Raw genomic sequence first — 26,042 nt, 5'->3', positions numbered from 1 at the left:
CAAACAAACAAACAAACAATTTAGCAAAGCATATACATAGAGATATAACAGTAACGTTTTCATTCAGTTAATAAAATATTACTACTCATGTAAGTGGGTATTTTATTTTTAATGTAGTGTCGCGATGATTTCTGTTATTTGGCAGGTTCTTTTGAATTCTTTGACAAACAATAATGGAAAGTCCAGTCCAATTATTGATAACAAAAACATTTTATTTCTTCTATTGCATCATCTGCAGTTAGCTTAACTAATATTCACTGACAGCCCTAAGTTCACAATAGACGATAACATTACAATTTCACTTGCTAATTATCGTGTATGGACGGCACTTCTTGTACCTCTGTTTTTCGTCGAAATACAAACTCAGTGGTCACAAAAGTAAACTTATTGGCTGATTCTAATAGAAAATCTGAACAACAAACTCTCCAATTCAATAATCAATTGTGAAAAACTCGAAAATCAATAATAATTTTGTATAGCCTAACTCGTGTTTTATGACGTCATCATATGACGCCAAAGTTCCAGCTGCCCAAACAAAAATACAAACTTCTATATTAAAAAGCATAGACTACAGCACCGCCCCTGTCTGTATTGTAAAGTCCATTGAACAATACTATTACACAAAGAAAACAATGGTGTATTAAACTTAAACATCCATTGTTAATAAATACAACAAAGTACAATAAATATTTTGATTAATAAAACGGAGTCTTTGTTTACTCGTTTACTGCCCTAAATTGTTCAGTCATCATTTGTTTCACGGTTTTCGTTTCTGTGGCTTATGGTAGGGAAGTAGGATGACCTATTACACTTATCAGTACTAATGGAGTTATGTACAAGTAGATGATCATGGGAATTTACTTATGGCTCCATCGCTGGTGATACTCTGGAAGAGGTCTCAACAGGAATATCGCACTCCCCAACAGGTTACCACTGACCAAGTTTTTTTTAACATAACATATAATGTTTAGGGGGTAACATGGGAGCTATTGGTCCACCTTGGCTGTTCCATCCTATAAACTAAACTAAAATTATTAAATATATAAATTGAAAAAGAATCTTAAAGCCAGCCCGTATCATTCATATAGTTATCAAACTTTCTCTTAAACTCATTTAAATTTCCTGCCTCCACAAAATCTGAAGGCAACCCATTCCAGGGGCCAGGTCTTAGCTGGAGATGACTCCTACCTTGCCAAAATTTATATTTGTGTCACCTAGTCCTACTATTCTCACCAATAAGTATGAAAAAAAATGATGCATCAATGCTACGAATTCTCTTTACAATCTTAAACACTTCAATCAGACCCCCTCCAACTCCTTTTTTTTTTTTTCAAGAAAAAACATTTTCAGAGTCCTTAACCTCTCCTCATATGACAATCCCTCCATCCCAGGCATAATTATAGTAACCCTTTTCTGATCTCTTTCCAACAATTCAATGTCCTTTCTAGGGTATGAATCCCAAGACTGAATGCAATACTTCAAATTTGGCCCAATCAATGACCTATACAATGAAATTATAACCTATTTAGACTTGTATTCAATATTTCTATAGATACAACCTAAAATCCTATTTGCCTTTCCACTAGCAACAGCACTTTGCTTGGATGGCTTAAGAGACTGATCATTACACCAAGATCCCCTTTCTTTTAGGACACTGTTAAGGTTATCCCCATCTAAATTATACTTACAATTGAAATTATGATAATCCACATGCATTATCTTGCATTTATTATAATCAAAACCAATCTGCCATTTATTTGCTCAATTCACTAAATGATCTAAATCATTTTGTAAAGCAGCAGCATCCTTTTCATAGGTAGAAATACCCAAGACCTTAATATCATCAGCAAATTTAAGTAATTTATTGACCATTCCTTCATCTGTGTCATTGATGTAAATAAAAGGTCCTAAAACTGAGCCCTGAAGTACCCCAGTTGTGACATTAATCCAGTTTGACTGAACTCTGTTTATAACAACCCTCTACTTTCTTCCATCCAGCCACTCTTCTATCCAGTTATCCCCCATATTTACATTTTTTTACAATTTTTACAAGCCTTATCTGTAGCACCTTGTCAAATGCTTTCTGAAAATGCAGATGCACCAAATTTACATCCTTATTCTCATTTACATAAGCAGTAACCTTTTCAAAGGATGTCCAAAGATTTGTAAGGCAAGATTTTCCCTAAGTGAAACTATGTTGACTATCCAATAAAATTCTAAACTTTGTTAACCAGCTAGCTGAACTCCTGCTAATGTATTTACAAAGATGATCATGGTGGGTAACCTTTGAGTTGGACCACCCGTCTTTCTGGATTATGTTCTGTTGCATTTTAGGATGATTGTCTTCATTATCTTAAGCTTCTGTCATTGTTGTAACTGGAATTTCAACCTCTGGTGATGAAGTTATTGTGTAGTACACAGGGATTTCCTGATCATAAACTATGACAATGTTTGAAGCAAGTGTAATTTCACATTCAACTGGAATTTCAACCTCTGATGATGAAGTTATTGTGTAGTACACAGGGATTTCCTGATCATAAACTATGACAATGTTTGAAGCAAGTGTAATTTCACATTCATGCTTTTGCATGAAATCTATTCTCAGTATGCATTTGTTCTTAATGACAGTTACCTCACATCAGGTTGCATAGATAAAGATTTCCACAGTGAGGATGATTTCCAGTTTTCCTCTTGCTTGACTTACTATTAGCATCAATCCTTTTGCTTCATCTTTGGAGGCAATTTCTAAGTTTTACCATTTCAAAGAGAGGTTGCTATAGAACCAGAATCAATCAACATTTTTACAGGCTTCCCATCAGTGAATTTGCTGACTCATGACTTGTTTCTGTAAATGATACACTCCTTAGTTCAACTTGGGTAGATGGAGTTTCTTACATTTGGAATCAGAAATGAGAAATGAGATTGATTCTCAGGGGAAGAACTCAGTCATCCATTCTGGGTGCACAAGATCCTAGTATTTCTCCTTCCTTTGGTTGTAAAGAGAAAGAAGTCATAGTCCTTCAGAGCATTGTTGAAAGTCTGATGTCCAGGAGGGGACTCCCACAAGACAGAACAACTCTCTCCCCTCAGTGACTAGAATTTTCAATTGGTCGCAAGTCCTTTGACTCATTGAAAATTCAATTTCCTTAAATACAAAGTTTTTTAAACTTAATAATTCAGCTGTTAAGAAGAGTACAGGGAAATACTCCTCTCAGGAGAAAAAAAGAAATCTATGCAAAAAACAAATCTTGTGGCCATGGCACCAAATTTTCTCCTTCATACCTACTCTGTGGTATTCTCAGATGCATCAGTTTCCTGCAAGAGTAATTGGGTAGATACCACAGAATAAAAGAAGGTCCAATACAAAATGTATTATGGAGTAAATCTGAATTCTTTTACTTTGACTGAATTTGAACAATGAAAAGGATTGAATACAATGTAAGGCATAGAGAAGAAATCTTTATTCAATACACAAAACTCTGTCAAAAGTGACAAAAACAGAAGATGAAAGATTTTTGTCCTCTTTTCTTTCTCATCCTTCTATATACAAATGTAATTGTATCACGTGACCTCTGAGGTTGGGTACATTATATTAAAACAGTTTGGAGCCCCATCATGACATTAAGAGACTATTGTCACCATGTTTGGTTATGCTGTATCTGATGAATGTGCATCTTGACAATAGCACTGAAACATTGTTTCCATTGCAAAAGGCTATCATATTGAAACCTCATTGTTCCTTCCTGCAACTTTCCATCATTCAGATAGTGTACAATGATGATATTTTACACTGCCTATTTCTAAATCTGATTGCACAGAAATCCATGGGTGTTATATTTAGCAAATTCACTACCATATCTTCATATGGAATAGCATGAATACCAATTTCACTCTCTAGTTTCTTTATATATACAATGGTTGAATGGGAGATATGACTGGAAGTTTTATCTTAGTGAATCCAAACCCTACTGGCCTTGTTTTCAAATGGAGATCCTGTTCAATTATGTTGTGTACTGTTGCCTTAGACATATTAACGTTTTTTGCGACTGACATTTGTGTTTGTGGATTCTCACCTATTACAAATTGCTGCACTTTGATTACTATAGTTGAGGTACCATGTTTTGTAGGTCTCTTTCTAGGTGTTCATGTTGATTCATTTTACTTTGTTTTTCAATGCCATTATATACAAGGGACATACCCAAATTTAAAATTATAAATCTCCAAAACATTTTTATGATCTCAGTGTATGAATATTTTGGGTCAGACAGGGCTATTACATATCCTTCCCAAAAGTGATACATTTGCATAACACTACCTACAAATGCCAAACAATGTCAAAATATATTTCTGATACATGTCATTCCATCACAACTTTATACTGAATGTTCTTGTCACGTGACTTACTGATTTGCATATTCAAAATTGGTTTAATCTATCATACTCAATCCTCTGTATGAGATGTTTATTTTTTATTTATGTTATTTGGATATCCTAGGTAGCACATCAGGGAGCAGCACAGCAAGTTGCCATGACACCCCAGTTCATCTTGGCAGCAGGCCAGCCAATACAAGGTGTTCAAGGTGCTCAGTTGCTCATTCCTACATCCTCAGGTAGGTAGTTATAATATATAATCAAAGGAGAATTGGATACTTATGCTATCACATTTTTTTTTCTTTGTTCTTTCATTGGCATGCAAAATAAGCAATAATTAGGTCTTCTTATAAAGGAGTTTCCTAGTTTTGGAATATTGAAATATCACTGAAACATATTCACAATAGTCTGTTAATAAGATGTTCAGAAGAGATTTCAAAATACATTATATGATTTAGATAACAAGTTCCAAATAAGAACCAGATATCCCTTATTTCAAGAAAATAGTATTTCTAAGAATGTATGAGTGAAAGTAAAGAATAATATCATGGTATATCAACCACACTAGATCTGTTATATCCAGTGCTGATAGTGCCTTTCGCCTAACACCAGGGTTCATCAGGCTGGATGGGGTACTACAGATACAGTATTGGTTGAGGCACTATTTATATGATCAGATTGCATGAGCATTAGTTGTTATGGTGTGAACTAAATTAAGTTGGTGAAGTGTTATTATCACCACTTTTGTATGATTCATTTACAAATTAGAATTAAGGTGAGGATTAATAATGCAATATTATTCATATAGAACCATTATGATTACACATTATAGACCAGCCAAAACTGAATCAAAACCTGTGAAGAGCTATGAACATATATAGTAATGATGTAGATCTAGATTTTATTTCGAATACATTAAATATGACTTTTGTTCTGTATTGTAATTTGTTGGTTATGTTCTCTCTAAAACATATGCATTCTGACATTGTGTTTTATTATATTTTCTCACACCACATACAAGTTTGGTTTTCAACACTGAAACATTTAATAAAAGACTGGTGTTTACTGAACTAGTAAGTGGAAAGCCTCAGAAAACTTCAGTAATCTTTAAAACCAGAGGCCTAAGCCTACTGAAATTATTAAACATATAAAAACTTATTCAACGACTTTCATTTTCCAGTACTTAAAGCATGTCTATATAATCTAAAAGGGATCATTTTAAAACACATCCATAATGCCCCACATGAACACAACCTTTCTCATACATGGCTTAAAATTCAATTTTACTTATTTTTTTTCTTAATAAGACTTGGATATCCATGTTGAGCCATTTTATTCATTGTACGAAAAATAATGGAGATTTGTAATTTTTGAATAACTATTTTTTTCAGGTGTTGCTATTCAGCAATTGATAACTTTTCCAGTGTCTCAATTTGCTGGAAACCAGCTGGTCCAGATGGTAGCCTCCAATGGGCAAATTTTTACAACAACACTAGCAAATCTTCAGTCTTTGTCCCAGCCATTCCAGATCCCAGGCATATCCCCTGCAAGTGCTGCAGGTTTGTGTGCATTAGATAATGTAAGCATAGTAGATCTGAACCTGAACTTTTTTTAAAGTCATACTTTGTATTTCAAATACACGTCTTAAAAATAATGCAGTTTTCAATAGATGGTAAAATTTTATGAATGTGTTTTTCACAAGTCTATTGATCACCATTTTGAATGCTTTATTATATCCAATAATATATTTCAAATATCTCTTTGCATTTACAGGAGCTTCAAGTGTTCAACCACAGCCAGTGATTGCCGCAGGAAATCTAACAAATATGGCAACTCCTGTATCTGCAGTACCTCAACTACTGACTAATGCATCTGGTCAGGTAGTAGCCATTGGACCACAGGTGTTTGTTTAAATAGTTTCACTTTTTATTTCAACTTTCATTCTTTTCGTAAGCTAAAAATGAAGATTTTCCTTATCTGAAAATATATTTTGAATAGATATCTTTCTGCATAACAAAGAACTATTAGTTGATGCCATTACCATGAAAATTTTGTGCATGCCACAAGCCTTGATTGGAGCTCCCACTCTTGTACTTATCAATGTGTACTGTGTCAGTCTATTATTATAATCACCATTAGATTATAGCCCTCCATCAATAGGAGAGTGACACATCCTCCATGCACAGTAATCCCAATGAGCACTAGCATTTGAACAAAGCCTTATTCTTTATGAGACAAAGGAAATGCACTGGAAGTGGGGATGAAGGGTGGGAGGTTGTGCAGAGAGGTCCATAACTATCTGAAATACATTTTCAAGTAAGGAAAATGTCAAATTCAGAAGTGTTTACCCACCTCTCTGCACAACAAAGAGCTAAAATCCCTCATTGATGAGAAGGTGGAAGGGCTGATGCTGAAAAATCAGTTACACAGATGAGCTTCTTTCTGAGAACATAGTGTCAGAAAGGGAAAACACATGAAATGTGTCACCCACTAGAGAAGGTGGCCCAGTGGGGCATCACTTGGTGGTAGATTGCACCCATCTTATGCTGGGAATACTCTTTGCCCAATAGAAATGGTAGAGCAACAGTACAAGGTGTCTCACTCTGAGGTATCCATTATATTTTCCTGATTATTACAAGAATGTTCAATTTTCCAGTTCAAACTGATATGGGACAGTTAGTGCAGTCTTGTGATACACACAAAATTCTTCATGGCAGTGGTGCAAAGAAATAGCTCTTTGCTGTTCAGGCAGGTGACTAAACGTTTCTGAAACAAACAGTATTGGAAATGTTATGATTTTCTAATAATTAAACAAGTTATTAAATATTTATCAAAACATTTACTTTACTTGATGGTTCATATATGTTACCAAAATCTGAAAAGATAAATTTTAAGTTATGTTTCATATATTTAAGCTATCTAATAAATTAAAATAATTGTATCGCAATACACAATAAAGATACAATAAGTTTATAATAAAAGAAAATATAAATATTGTGATGTTTAGATACAATAATATCCTTCAGATAAGTTGAAGTATATGCAGAAGGTATGTTCTAGAAATGTTATGCATCAAGTAAAAACACAGACAACAAAGTAAATACAAAAGCACAAGTATTCACTTTTCCTGTTGTATGGATAAACTCTTTATTCATGCAACAGGAAAAGTGAATGTGTTTACTTAACTGACAGAATTCCAATTAACATTGGAAAACCAACTGGATGCTAATACAGAGAACAGGTAGAACCCAAATTGTACATTGTAGAACAAAGACATGATCTATAATAATACACATCCACACAATAATACACAAATGAAAGTAAAAATAATGAAATACCACAAGTTTTAAGTCAGACTAAAGTCATAGTCTAGTATCCCACAATCCTTTTATTGTCTACAACAACAATCATTCCTGTTAGTGATATTCAAGGAAGATAAACCCTGATTCATCCTAGCTTGTACAAATCTTTGTACTACCTTCAAATGGGCACGACCTTACTGAAGGGGAGGTATAACAAAGAAACAGGGCCAAGTAAATGTAAGCCTATGGAATAAGCATTGGAGTATATAACAGAGGGTTAGTGCAAATTTATAACCTTCTAACATCCAGCTTACAAGGATGTCTAACTACATGCTTGAAAATTTAGAAACATTCACCTGTATAAGGATTTATTCTTTGCTAATTCTACAAAGGTAAAATATCATACTTTCTGTGGTCCTAATAGTACATTTACTTACCATTTTTCTCTTGGCCATATGTATTTTAAATCAAATATAACTATTCTCGAGTTACATCAGCATCCAATGTGAAGGTAATGTACAGACTAACAATTTTGAATTCTTAGTTAGGATAGTTTATTAGAAAAATGGCAAGTTAATTGAATTAACAACTTGCGTATACATTCCTTCTTATTTAATTCTTTTAAAATGCTATTGCTTTGTTAGAAATTTATTTTGATTGTGAGTTTGTTTTTGCACAAAGCAATGCAATATTTTATTTCTGCTCTGTCCACCACAGGAAATCGAACCTCTGGATTTTAGTGTTGCAAATCTAAAGTTTAAGACTGACCAACAGGGTGATATTTATTTTATTTAACAATACAGTGTAACAATTTACATTTAATATAGTAAATATTGAAATAAATCTTAAAATCAATCAGTTTTAAACAAAAATAAAAAACTATAACATTTTTTATTTGAATACATTAACACAATAGATTCATGTTACATAATTATATTTAAACTAAAATGTCAAAATAAACTCAAGAAATGTTAAAAAAATAAACTGGAAATAAATAAAAAATAGAGTTTATCTTTTACTGTGCAACATGTTTTCCAGAGATTTGTTCAGATTGATGGAATTTATTTGATTAATACTTCTACATACATCATTTCTTTCTTGATTTGCATATAATGCTACAAATCTTTCTGCTTTAATTAGTATAGTTTCACACTTTTTGAAAGTTATGACTGTTGACAGCACATCAAACGTAGGTATAAGTAGCTATGTTGTTTCTAGATAGATAGAAATAAGATTTTCAGATTTGTGGTCCAACTAGCCTATCTGCTGTGATATTTTAGTTGAAATACTGTTAACGTACTCTTCATACTGTAAACTCCGACTGAATATTGGAACTAAATGTGTGTCACATAAACTTTTGACAGTCACAAATACCCATAGATTAGTTAATTTGGGAACTTATAGCATCAAAAATTTTGAAAATGTGATGGAAAACATGCTATGCTGCACATTGCTTTGTTTACAAAACTTTTAGTCAGTCTGTTATGCATTGTAAACCAGAGATGTGTGAAAGTAATATTGCAGACTTCTCTTTTATTTGCCTTTGGGTTTATACTAGAACTCATCAGCCAAGCTTGTTCTATGGCAACTTAAAGTTTAATTTAATACTCGTACTTTCTAAAAGTGATGTATGGCCACTACAAGGTTCATGTGTAATGTTTTACCACATTTGTTAAGCCAAAAAATCATTGGTACTTCATCAACTTAGATTTTCAATACCATATCATTCAGACAAACTTGGGATTTTAATACTGTTCTATTTAATGAAAAGTAATGTTAGTATTTATCTATACAACTCAAGATAACAAATTTTATCTGTAATATGATTTCTTAGCTAAATAAATGAACTATGGTTTTAACTATATTGAAACTATTCAAAATTTATTCTTGTTTTTAGCTTTTAACTCAGCCTGTTGTTTCACCAAACCAGTCTACAGCTAATCTCATTCAAATGGCACCACAATTGGCAGCACAATTGCAGCAACAGCAGCTTTTTCAGCAACAACAACAACACCACCACCTCACAGCTCAACAGGAAGAGAAACAAATCTCACCACTAAACAATCAGCCAATTGCACTGGTATCGAAATCACAGGTAAAGTTGAATGGGAAAAAAGAAATGTTACTTTGCTGTCTTTTCATCACTATTCTCTGTTCCACACCTTAAAGGAGTGTTGAGTAGCAAGAATCTTATTGCCTCAATTCCTGACCACATCTCTTTCCCTTTTTTTTTTCTTTTTTACCAAATACTTATTCTCTTTCCTAACTGGATATTTCTCATAAATTTTGTGAATAGGCAGATCTTTTTATAAACTAATCATCTATCCAAATTTATTTTTTAAGTATGAATAAAATATAGACACTTTTCTATATTTACAAAGTGATATTTAACTCTTTTTCAATTTACCTTACTTTTCCACCTTTATTCTGGATGTATAAGTTTTTTCGTTTACATATAGGTCTAACCACCATGTCATGCAGTATTGGTCACTTTAACAAAACATCAACTAACTTTCTCTTTGCTTACTTGTTGTATAAATCACTAAAGCTATAGCTAGGATGACTTGCATAATAATGCAAGTTTGATAACTTTTGAACCTTATCAAGTTTATGTATTACTGAATTTCTTGTAATAAAGATAAATGTCCATTAACACAGGCTACATATGCTGCTATTCATTGTTCATATGGAAGGTAGAGCATTACATTAAATACTTTATGTTACATTTACAGTGCTGTGTCAGTTGCATTATTGATTTTAATCATATTAATAATGTATCTGTAATAGTAAATATGCCTAATGAAGATCTAGAAAAAGGCTGCATTATTTTATGTTTTACTTTTATTTCATATATATATTAACAGTGAGTTTCATTATGTTTATGGTTAAAGTAATGATTCATGCAAACTTCCTCTGAAATTTTCACTTTAATTAAACCTTTTTTTTTTATCATCAAGCACATTGTACAGCTATGTGTAAACCAAACATGGTTGTAGTTTCCTCTGAAATTGTGTGATTATTAGAAACATTATTGTATCTTACCCTTTCATGATCTGTGAAAAGTATAATTTTTCTTCCTTGTAAACTGGACACACTAAAGTTAAACTTGCACTATTCCTCAACGTTAGACAAAGATAACATCTTATAACAATTATACCTTAAGACTTACACTTATTTGCCTGTCTGTCTCATTCCCTCATGAAGTGGATTCATTCTCGTTCTAAGGGTTTGTATAATTTTGGATGAGTTGAGGTTTATCTCAGTTCTTTGAATATGCTAAATTGCAATAATCACTGGTATAGATAATCTAAGGATAGCATTTTAGCAACCGTTTAGTCTTCAATACTGAATTGGAAGTCAGACAGTCAAGTAAAATACATTCACTTTACTTGTTGCATGAACAAAGATTTTGTTTACTTGTACACTTGTGTATTTATATTTCCTTTGCTGTCCATATTAGTTTTTGTTTTCTTTTCTGTATAACATTTCTTGAATCTTTATTTTGCATATACTAAACTTATCTCTCAAATGTCAGTGTACCTGAATACCACAAATACACTTTTCTAGAAAACTGTCTGGAGTCCTTACATGCCATAGAATATAAAGAAGCTGAAGTTCATTTACTACACTTAATATAAATGTTTGTGTTAAAGCTTTAAATTGACAAAGCTAATCAGACTTGCTATCATCAAAACAAATATATCCTCGGTTACTTTTTGTTTCCAAGTCTGTATTTTCCATTGCATCCTTTGTGTGTATGTGTGCTAAGTTATTTTCTAATGCTTTTGATATGAAAATATTATTTCCAGTTGTAAACCTTTAAAAAGTACATGTGTTTGTATAATAAACTTTGACTTCTATCTAAATCTCAAATTAATCTTTCATCTTTGTTTGGCTGCCAATTATAGAAGATTAATGTTTCAATGAACAATGAAAAATCAAATATATTGTCTGAACAGATATCAGTTTGCTTTGTATAATTATTACTGATGTTGTAATCTTTTAAAATTGGTAGCATTCACAACTGTGCTTGTGATCTTGTACCAACCAGTAAGTACATAATATATTTCTATTTATTTTTACATATTTCTATCTTCTATTTATTTCTTTAATTTTCCAATTTGTCTTCATACATTCCAACTGAGAAATATTTAGCCTATTAAAAGCATTTTTTTAACATAATTAAACACTAAGGTTAATTTTGTAATTGTTATACTTGCTATCATAGTTTAAAATATTTCTTTGTTTCTCTCCTGTTCTATACAGTTACGGGCTATTGATTTCAACTTTTAAAACTCAAGTATTAGAAATACTAATATGCAAGACATTATTTTCAGCTCATCTGACTGATGGCATTTTATTTAGCTGTAAATTTTATAAGGTTGATCAAGTTCATGTCCATATTAAGTAGTTATGTAACAATTTAAACTTGAAGGGCTGCTAAAGATCATACAATAATAATTACATTTGATAATAAATAGTCACAAGCAAACTACTAAAAGCTTCAATGATCACCCTGCCCTAGGTCATCCGTTTAGTATCCTCACCATTAGTGGTGTTTTTGGCCCTTAAACCAAGAACACATGAGGAGGTTAAGCCTGCTTAGTGATATTACCAAGCACTGAAGCAGACTTGTCACATGTTTGGTTTTTATTAAATACAAACCTATGCAGTGGGCTATCTGTGATCTGCTCATTGTGGGTATGAAAACCCAATTTTTAGTCTGTTGACTTACTGCTGAGCCAGTGCAGGGGGGCTGTTGTCACATGTGAAGCTTTATATATCATGCCTAGCACATGTAGTTTTTGCTTTTTAAGAATTTTAATCTTGTATATTAATACTATAAATAACTGAAATACATATTGAGGTCTATAAATTTAATACTGTAAGTTACTATAAATTAACATAACATATATTTAAGGGCAACAAAGGACTCATTGGTCCATCTCAAGTGTCACATCCTCTAAACTAAACTAAAACTATTAACAAAAGAAAAAACAAATAAAAAATTAAAACCAGCCCTTATCATTCATGTAGTTATCATGCTTTCTCTTAAACTCACTTAAATTACTGCCTCCACAACATCCAAAGGCAACCCATTCCAGAGGTCAACCACCCTGTTTGAAAAATACAACTATCTTGGCTGAAAATGACTCCTACCTTGCCAAAATTTATATTTGTGTTACCTCGTCCTACTATTCTCACCACTAGGTATGAAAAAAGATGAATCAACACTATCAGTTCCCTTAAAATTTTAAACACCTCAATCAGATCCCCCTAAATCTTAACCTCTCCTCATATGACAATCCCTTTATCTTAGACACCATTCTAGTAACCCTCCTCTGAACTCTTTCCAACAATTCAATGTCCTTCCCAAAGTAAGGAGCCCAAGACTGAATACAATATTTCAAATGTGGCCTAACCAGTGACCGGTACAGTGAAATTATAACCTCTTTAGACTTGTATTCAATATTTCTGTAGATACCTCATAAAATCCTATTTACCTTACCACTAGCAACAGCAAACTGCTTGTATGGCTTAAGAGACCGATCAACCATTACACCAAGATCCCTTTCTTTTATGACATTGTTAAGGTTATCCCCATCCAAATTATATTTATAATTCAAATTATGATAACCTACATGCATTATCTTGCATTTATAATAATTAAAACCCATCTGCCATTTATTTGGCCAACTCGTTAATTATTATCTAAATCCTTTTGTAAAGCAGCAGCATCCTCTTCACAGTTGGCAATGCCCAAGATCTTAATATCATCAGCAAATTTAAGTAATTTATTGACCATTCCTTCATCTATGTCGCTAATGTAGTTGTTTGGTCAGTTGGTGTTTGGTGCTTATTGGCTCAAAGCAACTAAGCTATCTGTGTCACACAACTGGTAAAAAGCTTCAAGAAAAATAAAATAAAAAGTAAAAAAAAAATCAATCTAAAAAACAAACAATGTCTAAAAGGCTGGGAAAACTCAAATAGATGTAAAAAGGCCAATAGCCCATAAAAAGCTAAAAATACAATCAAACTAGACAGTATCACCATTGCCTATGACTCTCCAACATCAAGGACAAACCCATATAAAACGTGTCAAAATGGTGCTTTTGTTGGTGTTTGTAGCGGTGGCACAAAAGTAAAAGGTGAGCAAATGTGATCTGAGCATCACAAAGGCCACACATTGGTGGATCAGTTCCAGATAAAAGAAAACGACAAGTTAAAAAACTGTGACCACTGCATAGCCTAGCCAAAACAACTTCCTCCTTCCAATCCTTCTGGAGATAAAATGGCCAAAGAACAACATAAGTTTTGATCTGGAAAAGCTTGTTATGATGTTGCTCACTTCAAGCTGACTGCCAACTGGCACAAAGCTCAGCCTTGATTACAGGACTGTAGTCCATATATGTGACAGGCATACCTGTGAAAGCACCAGAGCAGACAGACGTAGCTGCAGTGTCAGCAAGCTTGTTCCCATGAATACCGACATAGCCAGATATCCAGAAAAACTGGATAGAAATGGAAGATAGAAAAAAATGGGCCAGTTGTTTTAGAATATCGAGTAGAACAGGATGCGTACTAACATTAAGCAATGCCAGGGCTAGTAGAGAGCTACGAGAGTCCATATAAATAGTACAATCAGTGTACTGCATAGTTTCTATGTGATCCAGGCAAGAGAAATGGCATACAACTTGGCAGTGAACACAGAAACTGTAGAGGAGATCCTGTGAGCAACCACCGAGTCACAACAAATCATGGCAGAGTTCATAAAGTCACCTGATTTTGAACCATCCATAAAAACAGGAACAGAAGAATGGTTCGAAATATATTCAGCAAAGGGAAGATGGTACTTCCAGTCAGGAGTATTCACCTTCCTCAGGTGACTTGAAGAAAGGTAACAGGCAGGGATGGTAATGAGCCATGGGGGATGGGCTAATCATTGGAGTCAGCAACATCATCCAATGACAGACCCAATTCAGCCAGCTGTACCTGGGCACAAGGGCTAAAAGGAGGAATTGGCAGACCATCTATTCTAAAAGAGCACAGGCCACCGAGGAAGAAAGATACAATCCCAGGTGGGATGCTATGGTAAGGATCTAAGCTTGGTAGCATATTTTAAAAACAGTTGCAAGCAGCGAAGGTGAAGAGGAGGTTCGTGGGACTCAGTTTACAGACTCTGGACTGGTAAAGTGCAGAAGGTCCCTGTGCAGAGCCAAAGCCCCAGATGGTGAACAGGGTCCAACATCTTCAAGGCAGAGGGCCTGGCAGAACCATAAACTAGATACCCTTAGTCCAGCTTGGAACATATGAGGGCAAGATAGATCTTCAACACTGAACATTTATCTGCTCTCTAACAGGTGGAAGAGAGGACACAGAGGATGTTCAGTGCCCTTGTACACTTGAAACGAAACTGCTTGATATGAGAAATGATAGTAAGCTTACTGTCAAACATAAGCCCCAAGAATATTACCTCAGGAGCCATGGGAAGGACAACATCACTGAGATGAAGCTCGGGATCAGGGTGTAAACCCGTTGGTGCCAAAAGTGCATGAAAACGGTTTTGGAGAAAAAAAAAGTAAAACAATTTGCTGTGGTCCACTTCAATAAGCAATTGAGGGCAGTCTGAAGCTGCCACTCAATAAGCCTCATGCTTGACAACTGACAAGAAATGTGGAAGTTGTCGACATAGAGGCCGTTTGTAACTGTAGGAGGAAGTTGATTAGTGATAGCATTGATTTTTATATTGAAAAAGGTGACACTCAAGACAGAGCCCTCCAAGTTCCTGTGTGAAAGAACAGGAAAGGGTTAAACCCACACGAACTCAAAATTGCTTGTCAAGTAAAAAGTTATGAATAAAATGGGTAAATAGCCACCCATAGGCAAAATGCTGTACCTCCACATAGTGTTGTAAGCCTTCTCGAGATCAAAGAAAATGGAAACAAGATGTTCTCCTTTGAGGTGCGCTGTTGATGGAACACACTTTGGATGGGTGAGAGGAGGTTGTTTTATTCAAGGAAACAAACAAGATGAGCATCAACCATCCTATCCAAAACCTTACTGAGACAGCTAGTCAAGGCAATAGCATGATAATTAGAAGGAATCTTGGGATCCTTCCCAGGCTTAGAAAAAGGTTTAACAGTAGCCTTACACCAAGCATCTGAAAAAACTTTCTTCTGCCAGATCCAGTTAAAAACAACCGGAAGAAGAGCAAGAGAGACAGGATAAAAATGGTGCAGCATCTCATAGTGAATGTCTTCAGGCCCAACTGATGTACTGCCAGACCAATGAAGAGCAAGTTTAAGTTGCACCAATATCAAAGGGCAATTATTGTCCTAGAGATGATCAAACCAAAAGGTGATCGCTCTGCCTAAGACTTGATGGCCAAGAAGGCAGGGGAAGAAGCAGAAGTGCTGGATAGATAAGCATAGCTCTACTCGAGATTATTGGCGATGCTCTGTACATTTGCAATTTCCTGACTATTAGAGAGCAAGATTGAAAGTGGATGGGAAGCATGCTTTCCACTCACCTTCCAGATCTTGTTCCAGATGACTTTGGAACTAGTGGTAGAATAGATGATGGTTGTGAACTTAATCCAAGATTCCTTTTGGCTTTGGAAAGAGTGGCAGGCAGGAGACAACCAGGGACGAGGATATCATAGGAAACGTGTCGAGGTTTTAGGGATAGAACAAACAGCTACTTGAATTATACAATCTGTTACTGTTTCCACACAGTTTTTAATAGATGGAAGACTAACAATAACAGGACCGAGTTCCAAGAAAAAGGTGAAAAAGAGCCAGTCAGCCTGCTCCGACTTCCACCATGGCACTTGGGTCAGGTGGCATCGACCACGGCCAATCTCCCTCAAAACAATGGGAAACTTTACAAGAAAAACTAGAAAAAAGTGAAGGGGAACAGATGGATAGATCAGTAGCAGTAAAAGACTCACTAGGTGAATGAAAATAGATACAAGGATCAGTAATGAAGAGAGAATGGTTGTTATCTGAGAGCATATGCTCCACAGAACGACCCCCTCCCATCAATATCAGCACCCCAGAGGGGATTGTGTCCATTAAAGTCTCTTAGGATTAAAAAGGGAGATCACAACTGTTCTATGATTCATTGTATCTCTGGGAGACAGGTAGAGAGAACAAACAGTGATAGTACAGCCTCCAAGGGTGTATTGAGTGGCACAGACAAGGTGGGTACGTGCTGGTCAACCAGCATTGTCATCCCTCCGTGAACTCATCCATCACACAATCTATCATTTTGGTATAAAGAAAACTGCTGAAAGGTGACAATGTCGGCAGGTTTCAGGAATGTTTTCTGTAAGGAGAGACACATGGGATGATAAGAATCGATCAAGGCCTTAATGTCATTCAAATTAGAATGAAAACCTTGACAGTTCCATTGTATCCAAGTGGCCATTTTTATTTAAGTGGAGGAGAACTGGGCATAGAACCCTTCTGCTTGCAACCACACCGTTTTTCTTTAGTTGAAGGAGGTCAGTTGGGCAGATCTCTGTTGGTGGAAGGAGATTCCAATGACTGAGGGCGTGAATGAATAATAGTTCTACATCTTGTGGCCGAAGTAGCAGTCACTGGAAGCATTGATGGGGATAGAGACAGGAGTAGACATTAACTTGTCAACCCTAGTATTCACAGAGGGCAAAAGACTTTTGACATAGTGTGAGAAAGACTGTGATGGAGGCATAGAAACTTCTGTCTACACTCCTACTGTAGCAGTGGAATGGTTTGTTTGTTTGTTCTGAAAGCTACACAAGGACTATCTGCACTACCCATACCTAATTTAGCAGTGAAAGACTAGAGGGAAGGCAGCTAGTCATCACCACCCACTGACAACTCATGGGCTACTCTTTTTCCAATGATAGTGGGATTGACCATCACACTATAATGCCCCATGGCTGTAATGGTGAGCATGTTTGGTGGGACGGGGGTTCAAACCCGCAACCTGCAACTTTCGAGTCGAGTACCCTAACCACCTGGCCATGCCAGGCCACAGTGGAATGGAGAGCAGCAGAATATGCCTCAGATGAAATAGGGGACAACAACTTCCGAGTCTCAGGGTACAAAATGTTATTTACAGTACGTAAACGAAAACTTTGTACCTCTTTTTCCTCCACCTAATTAGGGCAAAGTCATAAGTAACAGGGGTGGCAACCACCACAATTGATGCAGTAAGGGTTCAGTTGACACTTGTAGGCATCATGGTGTTTGCCACTGCAATGAGCACACATCATAGAACTCCAACAAGATGCCTTTGAATGTCTGAACCGCTGACACTGGTAACATCTGAGAGGGTTAGGAATATTAGTAGGAATATATAACCCTCCTCAACAGTTCAGATAACCTGCCTTGACAAAGGTAGGTGGGCATGGTGATGTAAATGTCAATACAAGAACATTGGTAGACAGTATAATTCCCTCTTTGTGAATGGATATATGTCGCACAGCATCAACTTTTTTGCTGGAGAAATTGGCAAGAATCTCTGACTCGGAGATGTTTCATAAATCCCTCTCAACAATCACTCCTTGGGAGGAATTCAAAGTAGCATGGGGAGTAACTTCAACAGGCATATCCCCAATGGCCTTCAATTTCAGGAGGAGTTCACTGTGAATGTAGATGTAGATGTTTCCATCAAGATGTCCCCAGAACATAGCTTCTTCACTGACTTTGGACAGCCAGCAAGCCCCTCTAATCCCTTCTGAATAAAAAAGGGAGACATTTGCCCTAAAGGTTTGTTTGACAAACAATGCAAGATGACAAAATGAGGTACAGGTGCAGAATGGTGTGAACATTGCTATTCAGTCTTCTCAACATGATTGCTTACCTATTAACTGTTTTTTTTTTATTTATTTTATTTTTTCAAGGATTGGGGGATCCATAAGAAAAGGAGAAAGATTCAGTGCCCACTGACTCCACCCAACATGGAGTCTTATAAGGGGATGCACTACAATGTCAAACAAGGACATTGTAGTAATGCTTCATGAGCACTACACCCAAACACCAGCATCAGGCACAATATCCACATCGCCTGTTGAGAATGCCCAACACTGGTACTTAGTTGACCCTAGCCCAACAGGACCAGCCGATTGACACTGGGGGAGCCACCCCAAGGTCACCCATTTATAGGAATTCAAGGGCATAGTGGTGTGTTGCAGCACCCCAGACACCACTCAACCACCAGGATCCTCTCCTCCCCTTTACGGGTTGCCATGCATGGCAAACACATGGGTAGATGTTCTGATCCCAGAGGAGGTAAACTGAGAACACAGTGTCCCCTTGCCACATACAGGAATCCACTTTGATGGGTCACTGATGTAAATAAAAAATGAGCAAAGGTCCTAACACTGAGCACAGAGGTACCCCACTTGTGACATTAATCCAGTTTGCCTGAACTCCATTTATAACAGCCCTCTGCTTTCTTCCATCCAGCCACTCTTCTATCCAATTATCCCCTACACCTATAGATAAAATTTTTTTACAAGTCATTTATGTGACACCTTGTCACATGCTTTCTGAAAATCTAGATACACTAAATCTACATCATTATCCTCATCTGTATAAACAGTAGGATGTAGATACACTGAATCTACATCCTTATCCTCATCTACATAAGCAGTAATCTTTTAAAAAAATGTCAGAAGATTTGTAAGGCAAGATTTTCCCTTAGTGAAACCATGTTGACTATCCAATTAAATTCTAAACTTTGTTAAATGACTTTGCAAAACCTTTCCCACAACTGATGTAAGAATAATAGGTGTATAATTTCTGGGACAATTTTTATTTCTTCCTTTGAAAAGAGGAGTTACATTAGCTAACTTACAATCCTTTGGCACCTGCCCACTGTTCAAGGACTTACAAAAAATAGTAGCAAATGGCTCACATATCCAATCCTTAACCTCCTTCAAAACTCTTGGGGAAATATTATCTGACTCAAGAATCTTATCATTCTTTAAACTTCCCAATTTTTTCTTAACAAACTCAGAATTAATGCAATTATCTTATTCAACCTTGTTTCCATCTATCATCTGTTAAAAATACTACTTAAAAGAAAAAGCAGTATTTAATAACCCAGGCATCTTATAATCATCAGATACAAGACTTCCTTTATCATCCCTCATGGGCCCTACCCCCATCATAACATCTTCTTTACCCTTAAAGAAATCCTTACTGTTAATTTCTACATTTTCAGCCAACCTTTTTTTTTCATACATCCTTTCTGATATTCTAACTTCCTGATTAACCAATTTTCTTGATCTTCTATAATCTTCTAAGTCTCTACCAGTCAACTTATATTTCTTAAATTTATGATGCTTTCCTTTAATTTGATCTCATATACCCTTTGTGAGCCAACCTAGTTTTTACTTGCAGCCACCCTTTTCTTCCTATAAGGAATATGTTTATCTTGAACATTTAAAAACTCATCTCTACAAATTTTCTACGTTTGATCAGTGTCTCCAAATAACTCAGCTGCCCAATTCACAACAGTTATTTTTGAAATTGGTATCTAAAATATAATTATTCTTGATCTCCATATGCAGCAAAACATTGAACCTAATAAAGCAATGATCAGTTGCACCCAGATTTCTCCCAATTTCCACCTTCTCAACAATTTCCTTATTAGATATTAACAATAATTCTAAAAATTATTGTTTCTAATAGGTATCTTGACCAGTTGGTGAAAAAAAAACCCATCTTGAACAATTTCCGAAAACCTTTCTCCCTCATGGTTTGACTCAAGCATTTCCCAATCTATATGCTAAAATTAAAATCACCCATAATTATGACTTCATTAACAACTGAAATCTTAATCTCACTGTAAAGTTTCTCACTAATTTCATCAGTATCAACTGGTGATCTGTAACATATTCCTACTAAAAGCATTTTCCCTTTATATCCCCTAATAGAAACCAAAATGGATTCAATCTCCTTGCTATTATCTTTAATATTGTCAACTTTAACATGACGTAACTCACATTTTACATATAAAGCCACCCCTCATCCTCTCTTCAGTACTCTATCCTAATTAAATAACCTATAACCCTGTATTTCAAAGAAATTTCTGTTATAAAAATCATCTGCATTTAGCCATGCTTCATTTATTCCCATTATATCAAAATCCTCCATTCCTATCAATGCCCTAAAGTCATCTATTTTATTTCTTATACTTCTAGAATTTCAACAGTAACAATTAAGCCTATTCTTACAGCCTATTCTTATTCAATAGTGGCAAACTCCAACTAGATGTCTACAGAACAATAAAGCAAAGCCTGCATGAATATATGACCACTAGTCAATCCACCATAGCAATTGTGGGTTACCTTGCTAAATAAAGTCTGTGCAATAGTCAGAATTGAAGTGGGGGTGTTATAAAGGGAACAAACCAAAGATACTATTGAATATCATTTACTAAGCAAAAAATTTGGATGAAAGATTAAGACTCCAAAATTTTTTTTCTGCATTTTCACTACAACAGAAAAGCAGTTATTGACAGTATCACATTCTGATATATTTAACAAAATGAAAAATAAAAGTATTTCCATTCATTGTAATGTTTGTTGTAACTTGGTAAAGGTGGAAAAGTTGTATATCATAAGTTGAATCTTACAATCTTTCAGCAATATATTTGTGATTTTTTATTTGTTATGATATGAAATTTACCTTCACAAACATCAGATACGAAAATATAAATTTACTACTGGAATGGAGTCATGTTCTCTGTCTTTAGTTTTGATATTTATTTATTGTCTCTTACACAAGTCCTTCATATTCTTACAATGTCCATCAGTTGTAAAATATTTACCTTTTGATATACATTCAATTTCTAACTTTCAGTCTAACTTACACATAAAAGGAGTAGAAAATATTGATTCAGTATATTGTCATAGCTAAATTGTGTGACAATTAATTTAAATAAATAATAAAAGGTAGAATTCCAATTTAAAATATTTGTTCCAACTGCAGTTACATTAAAGTATCTTATACTTCGCTGATTGCTAGCATCTTTCTAAGTAATATCTGTGTACCAAGAGTAATATTCGATAGCTAAATTTAAAGGTAATAAATTTTCATACTTAAATCAGATTTACATTTAATCAGTGTAACTCACTAAAGACTTGTTACTGGTATTGATTGATCAGGTTGTTCATTAACTGAAAATAAAGTTTTGTTTATTACAGCCTTGTGCAAGTACTGTAACAACCAGTACACAAGCTATAGGTGGCCACCTACCAACATCTCAACTTTCACTAAATCAAGTTGCAATGGTGACAGCTCAGTTAGCTTCTCAAGCAAAACACAGTTCTGTACAGGTGAGGAGTAGATGATGTAGGACTGGATTGAAAACTAAGGTATTTTAAAAAATTGTTAATGATAGTAAGAAACACTTAGAATTAAAAAAGAAACAGTAGATAAATCATAATACAAGAAATCCAGTAACTCCACCACTTTGGGAGAGCAGACCTTTCTTCAAGTGTGATCTGAACATAGGGGTGGCCTTACGCAAGTGCAAGTAGTGCAGTTGCACTGGGTCTGTGATTGAGTAAGAAAATTTTATAATTAAATGTTATTCTTTAATGGTTTGGCCCTTGGGCTTTCTTATTCTACACTGTTGATTATTGCTAACCATTACTATTGTATAAAACAATATGTTTAATACTGAAGAAACTAAACTCAAGACATTAGCAATGTTTGTTCATTGACAGAGAACTAATGCATGATCGTCACATCTTTGTTTCAGTGGTCTTTCAGATGCATTGATTTAAAGTTGCTTTATGATACTTAGTAGTCATGAGAGAAAGTGTATTTAAAATGTTTTTCACAAACTATCATTACACGTGAAACAGTTCCAATAAAACTTCAACTGTTCTGATCACTCAGAAACGGTATTATCAATGTTGTTGTTGATTTATTATAATTTAGCCAGACTTTTGTATTATGCCATTTAAAGATATATTCATTTAAATTTTGAAGTAATACAAATTATTAGGTATTTTTATTAGATTTATATAAGGGGTGACAGTTGATATTTTAGTTATGACCATAAAACAATACAATGACTACTTTGTTTTTAGCTCCATATCCTTAACTTCTTATAGCACCCTCTACCTACTTAAGGTAACCTCTGATTAGAAATGACCAGGAAGTGTAGAAATAAAAAGTATGAAAGCTAAATGATTTTTAGTAACAAGTTACTCTTTTCTGAAAACGTAAAAATGTGTTAGTAGGACTCGTAAAGGAATGCTGCAGCATTGAAAGTGATTTCTAGCACACTTGAAAATGGAAATATGGTAGTAAAGGGAAATTTGTGTAAAACAAAACATTTATGAAGGAAAAAAAGAATTCAAGAGATGATGTTATACATCATAAGTACTTAATAGCATGAAAAGGAAAATACTTGGGTTATTGTTGAAAAAGAATTTTTGTAAATGAGACTGATTTCTAATTAACAGGGCAGAAATGGGGGTGAGGGTCCAAAAGGAAAACTAATAAATAGAGATGAAGGATTAGAGAGAAATTACTGCCACACTTGCAACAGTTCTTGGTATTCTAATATAATTTTGATAAATAACATGTATATAATATATTGGAAATAAAATGTCAGTTTAATTTTACTTATAGTTTTAGTTATTTTATGTAAAATAGCACTATTATGAGATATTTGAATCAGAATATAATTTTTGCAGTATGGCTGCTATGGTATAAATTAATTTCAAATCTTAAAACTTTGTGTTTACCCCTAAATTTTGGTTTTTGAAATCTATAAATTCTAAAGCTAATAAAGCAATAGAGAATGCTACACCTAATGGTGCAAAGTGTAAGGGCTAATTCTCTTATTGGAATTAGTAAATTTTATGAAGACTGTGAAACTTTTCTAACTGAAATAGCTTTTAATAACCAGAAAATATTAAAAGCATTGTGATAGTGTAATTGAAACATCCAAAATAAATAAATGCTGGTGCACACACAAACAAGGATAAGTAATAAATTGCCTCGGACTAACAACATTGAGATTTGTAAATCAAATCACTTCACATCTGTCCAATGTAAATTTCATTGAGAACTTAATGATACAGTAAATTACTTGACACAGTTATATCTGTGGTTTCTTGAATATTTTGTGGTATCCCTTTGAAGCTATGGTTTACAACAATAGGGAGCAATAAACCAAGGTTCAAGTCCTAGTCTGGCCTAGCCAGGTAAGTGAACATTTTAAAGACTGAAAACTTGGCAGTTGTGAAAAAACATATAGATGTATGTTGTGCCAGAAAGAGCAAAAACCACATATTTACTTACAGTGAAAATATCTTCAACCAAATTAACACAGTAAAAAACTGGCACCGATGACAGTTTTAGGAATGCATGGAGCTTGGTAAATTGTATGTGGGAGGGTATGAGAAAGGGTGCCAGAACATTTTGTGAAACATTATATGCAGTTTGGTGCATTTTGATTTTGCCAAATACCTATACTGGGATGTTTGATTTGTCACTTTAGTGGTGTAATATATTAAAAGTATGCAGTCTGTAGAAATGTTATTTGTTGTTAAAAGTTGAGTACAGTTGGAAAGCAGTTAAAATTTGTTTATTTCAAGGCCGTAGACGAAGTCAGTGAGTTAGTGTTTTAAGGAGTATGGTCCCAAAATACCTTTATGGTTATGTAAGTAAGTGCTTTAAACTCCTCCAATGGAGTCTGACATATCAGGGCCATTAAAAGCAGGGCCAGAGTGAGGCCTGGTGTGATCGCACCTGCCTTAAGCAAACATTGGTTGCCACTTTAGCCTAAAATTACATTGTAAGAAATATTGAAGCATTGCTGACTACATTCCTTACTGAGAAAAGTTGTAAAACTAGTGCAGCTAATATTATGTATGAATTTCTAATGATAAAACATGTCTTCAACAAAACTGCAGATTTCCCCTATTTTCATTGGACAGCCCAGTCCTTAACCCCTTCAAATTAATGCTGGATCTGTGGAGTCTCCCACCCTTGCTTTCTGTGTGCCTGGGGAATTTTTATTGTATCTATAACATCTGGCAGTTATACTGTAGGGTAACTGATCAAAATCTATATATAAGTTCTTTAGGGCTGCTTCATAAGTATTTCTAAAATGCCAGTGTATAAGTAGTATTCATAAGTCATCACTTCCATCACAATTCAAGAAATACTAACTCCATATGGCATTCAGTGTGCTTTGAAAAGTCCAAATGGAACGTTTGACTTCATAGAGACCACTCTGATTATTGTTGAAAGTTTTTCATTAATGGCCAAAAATCAATGGAAAAAGAATTAAATACAAAAAGCAACCGTGGGCCAATATGATAACCCGAAATGAAGGAAATATGAGGTGAACTGCCTCTGATTTTCAGTAAAAATTTTAAAATAAATAAAACAACATTTGTTCCTTAAGACCTGAAGAAACCCAAAACTGTTTATTTTCAAATAAATTATAAATATTGCAGAGGAAGCATTTTTTTTTATTTTGTAATCTGGTCTCTCAAGGGTATCAATAACACAGGCTGGCAATGTTTTTATTGTCCTGAAATTTTTACCTGTTCTACGGTAATTCCTGTAAGCTGAATCTGAAAATAATATCCATTTTTCTCCATCACGTACAAATTTTTCACAAAATATCATATGTACTTTTACATAAGTGAATCATTTTCATTGAAATCAGGTCAGATTTTGTTATGCTTAAAATGCTGACAACCACTGGCTTTAAATGTCTCTAGACAAATCGCGATGTGAGAGTCTTATTGATCATTCTAGAACCCACAAGAAACACACCGCTAGTACATAAATATTTAACAGGCCGCATATTTGTGCATGCACTTTGACATTATTTTTTCTTTTCAAAATAATTTTTCGTCTCTATGGCAACATGAGTGTGTAAAATGATCCAAACATATCCTGTTATATTTGTGTTAAATTTATTGTAAAGAAACAAGGCAAAACATTACAGAATTCGTCAAAAAAGCATATTACACATATTTTGGAATAAAAGTTGGAGACCAAGATACATCATGTGCTCTACACAAAGTTTGCACCTATTGCCTAATCTTTTATATTCATCTATCTAAGGTGTCCCCAGTGGCATAGCTGTGTGTCTGCAAACATACAACACTAGAAACTGGGTTTTGATACCCGTGGTGGGCAGAGCATAGATATCCCTTTGTGTAGCTTTGTGCTTAACTACAAACAAACCATCGAAGGTTGATTAATTTAAAGTGCCGAACAACCTTCGTTTGAATTAGATTAGGTTTCACTTGATAATAAAACAACAGCATCGAATAATGTAGGATTAATTATAGTATTTTGGCACTTGTGTATAAAGTTAAAATCATAAATA

The 26,042-nt window shown here is 34.6% G+C and overlaps 1 protein-coding gene across 4 annotated transcripts in view; it reads left to right on the top strand.

Moving 5' to 3' along the window:
• Positions 1-26,042, top strand: part of LOC106478457 (POU domain, class 6, transcription factor 1-like) — a 126,430-nt gene that overhangs the window by 85,305 nt on the left and 15,083 nt on the right. For 3 of the 4 annotated variants that reach the window (XM_022382049.1, XM_022382048.1, XM_022382052.1), the window contains 5 exons: positions 4,496-4,610; positions 5,763-5,930; positions 6,145-6,272; positions 9,571-9,768; positions 21,877-22,008. In XM_022382049.1, coding sequence (XP_022237757.1) covers positions 4,496-4,610; positions 5,763-5,930; positions 6,145-6,272; positions 9,571-9,768; positions 21,877-22,008 — 741 coding nt within the window. The remainder of the gene's footprint in view (positions 1-4,495; positions 4,611-5,762; positions 5,931-6,144; positions 6,273-9,570; positions 9,769-21,876; positions 22,009-26,042) is intronic. The other variant, XM_022382050.1, reaches the window with a different exon arrangement.

This window comes from Limulus polyphemus, unplaced genomic scaffold (assembly GCF_000517525.1).
Source record: "Limulus polyphemus unplaced genomic scaffold, Limulus_polyphemus-2.1.2 Scaffold213, whole genome shotgun sequence".
NCBI classification, from domain to species: Eukaryota; Metazoa; Arthropoda; class Merostomata; order Xiphosura; family Limulidae; genus Limulus; species Limulus polyphemus.
This window is presented reverse-complemented; position numbering and strand designations above follow the sequence as displayed.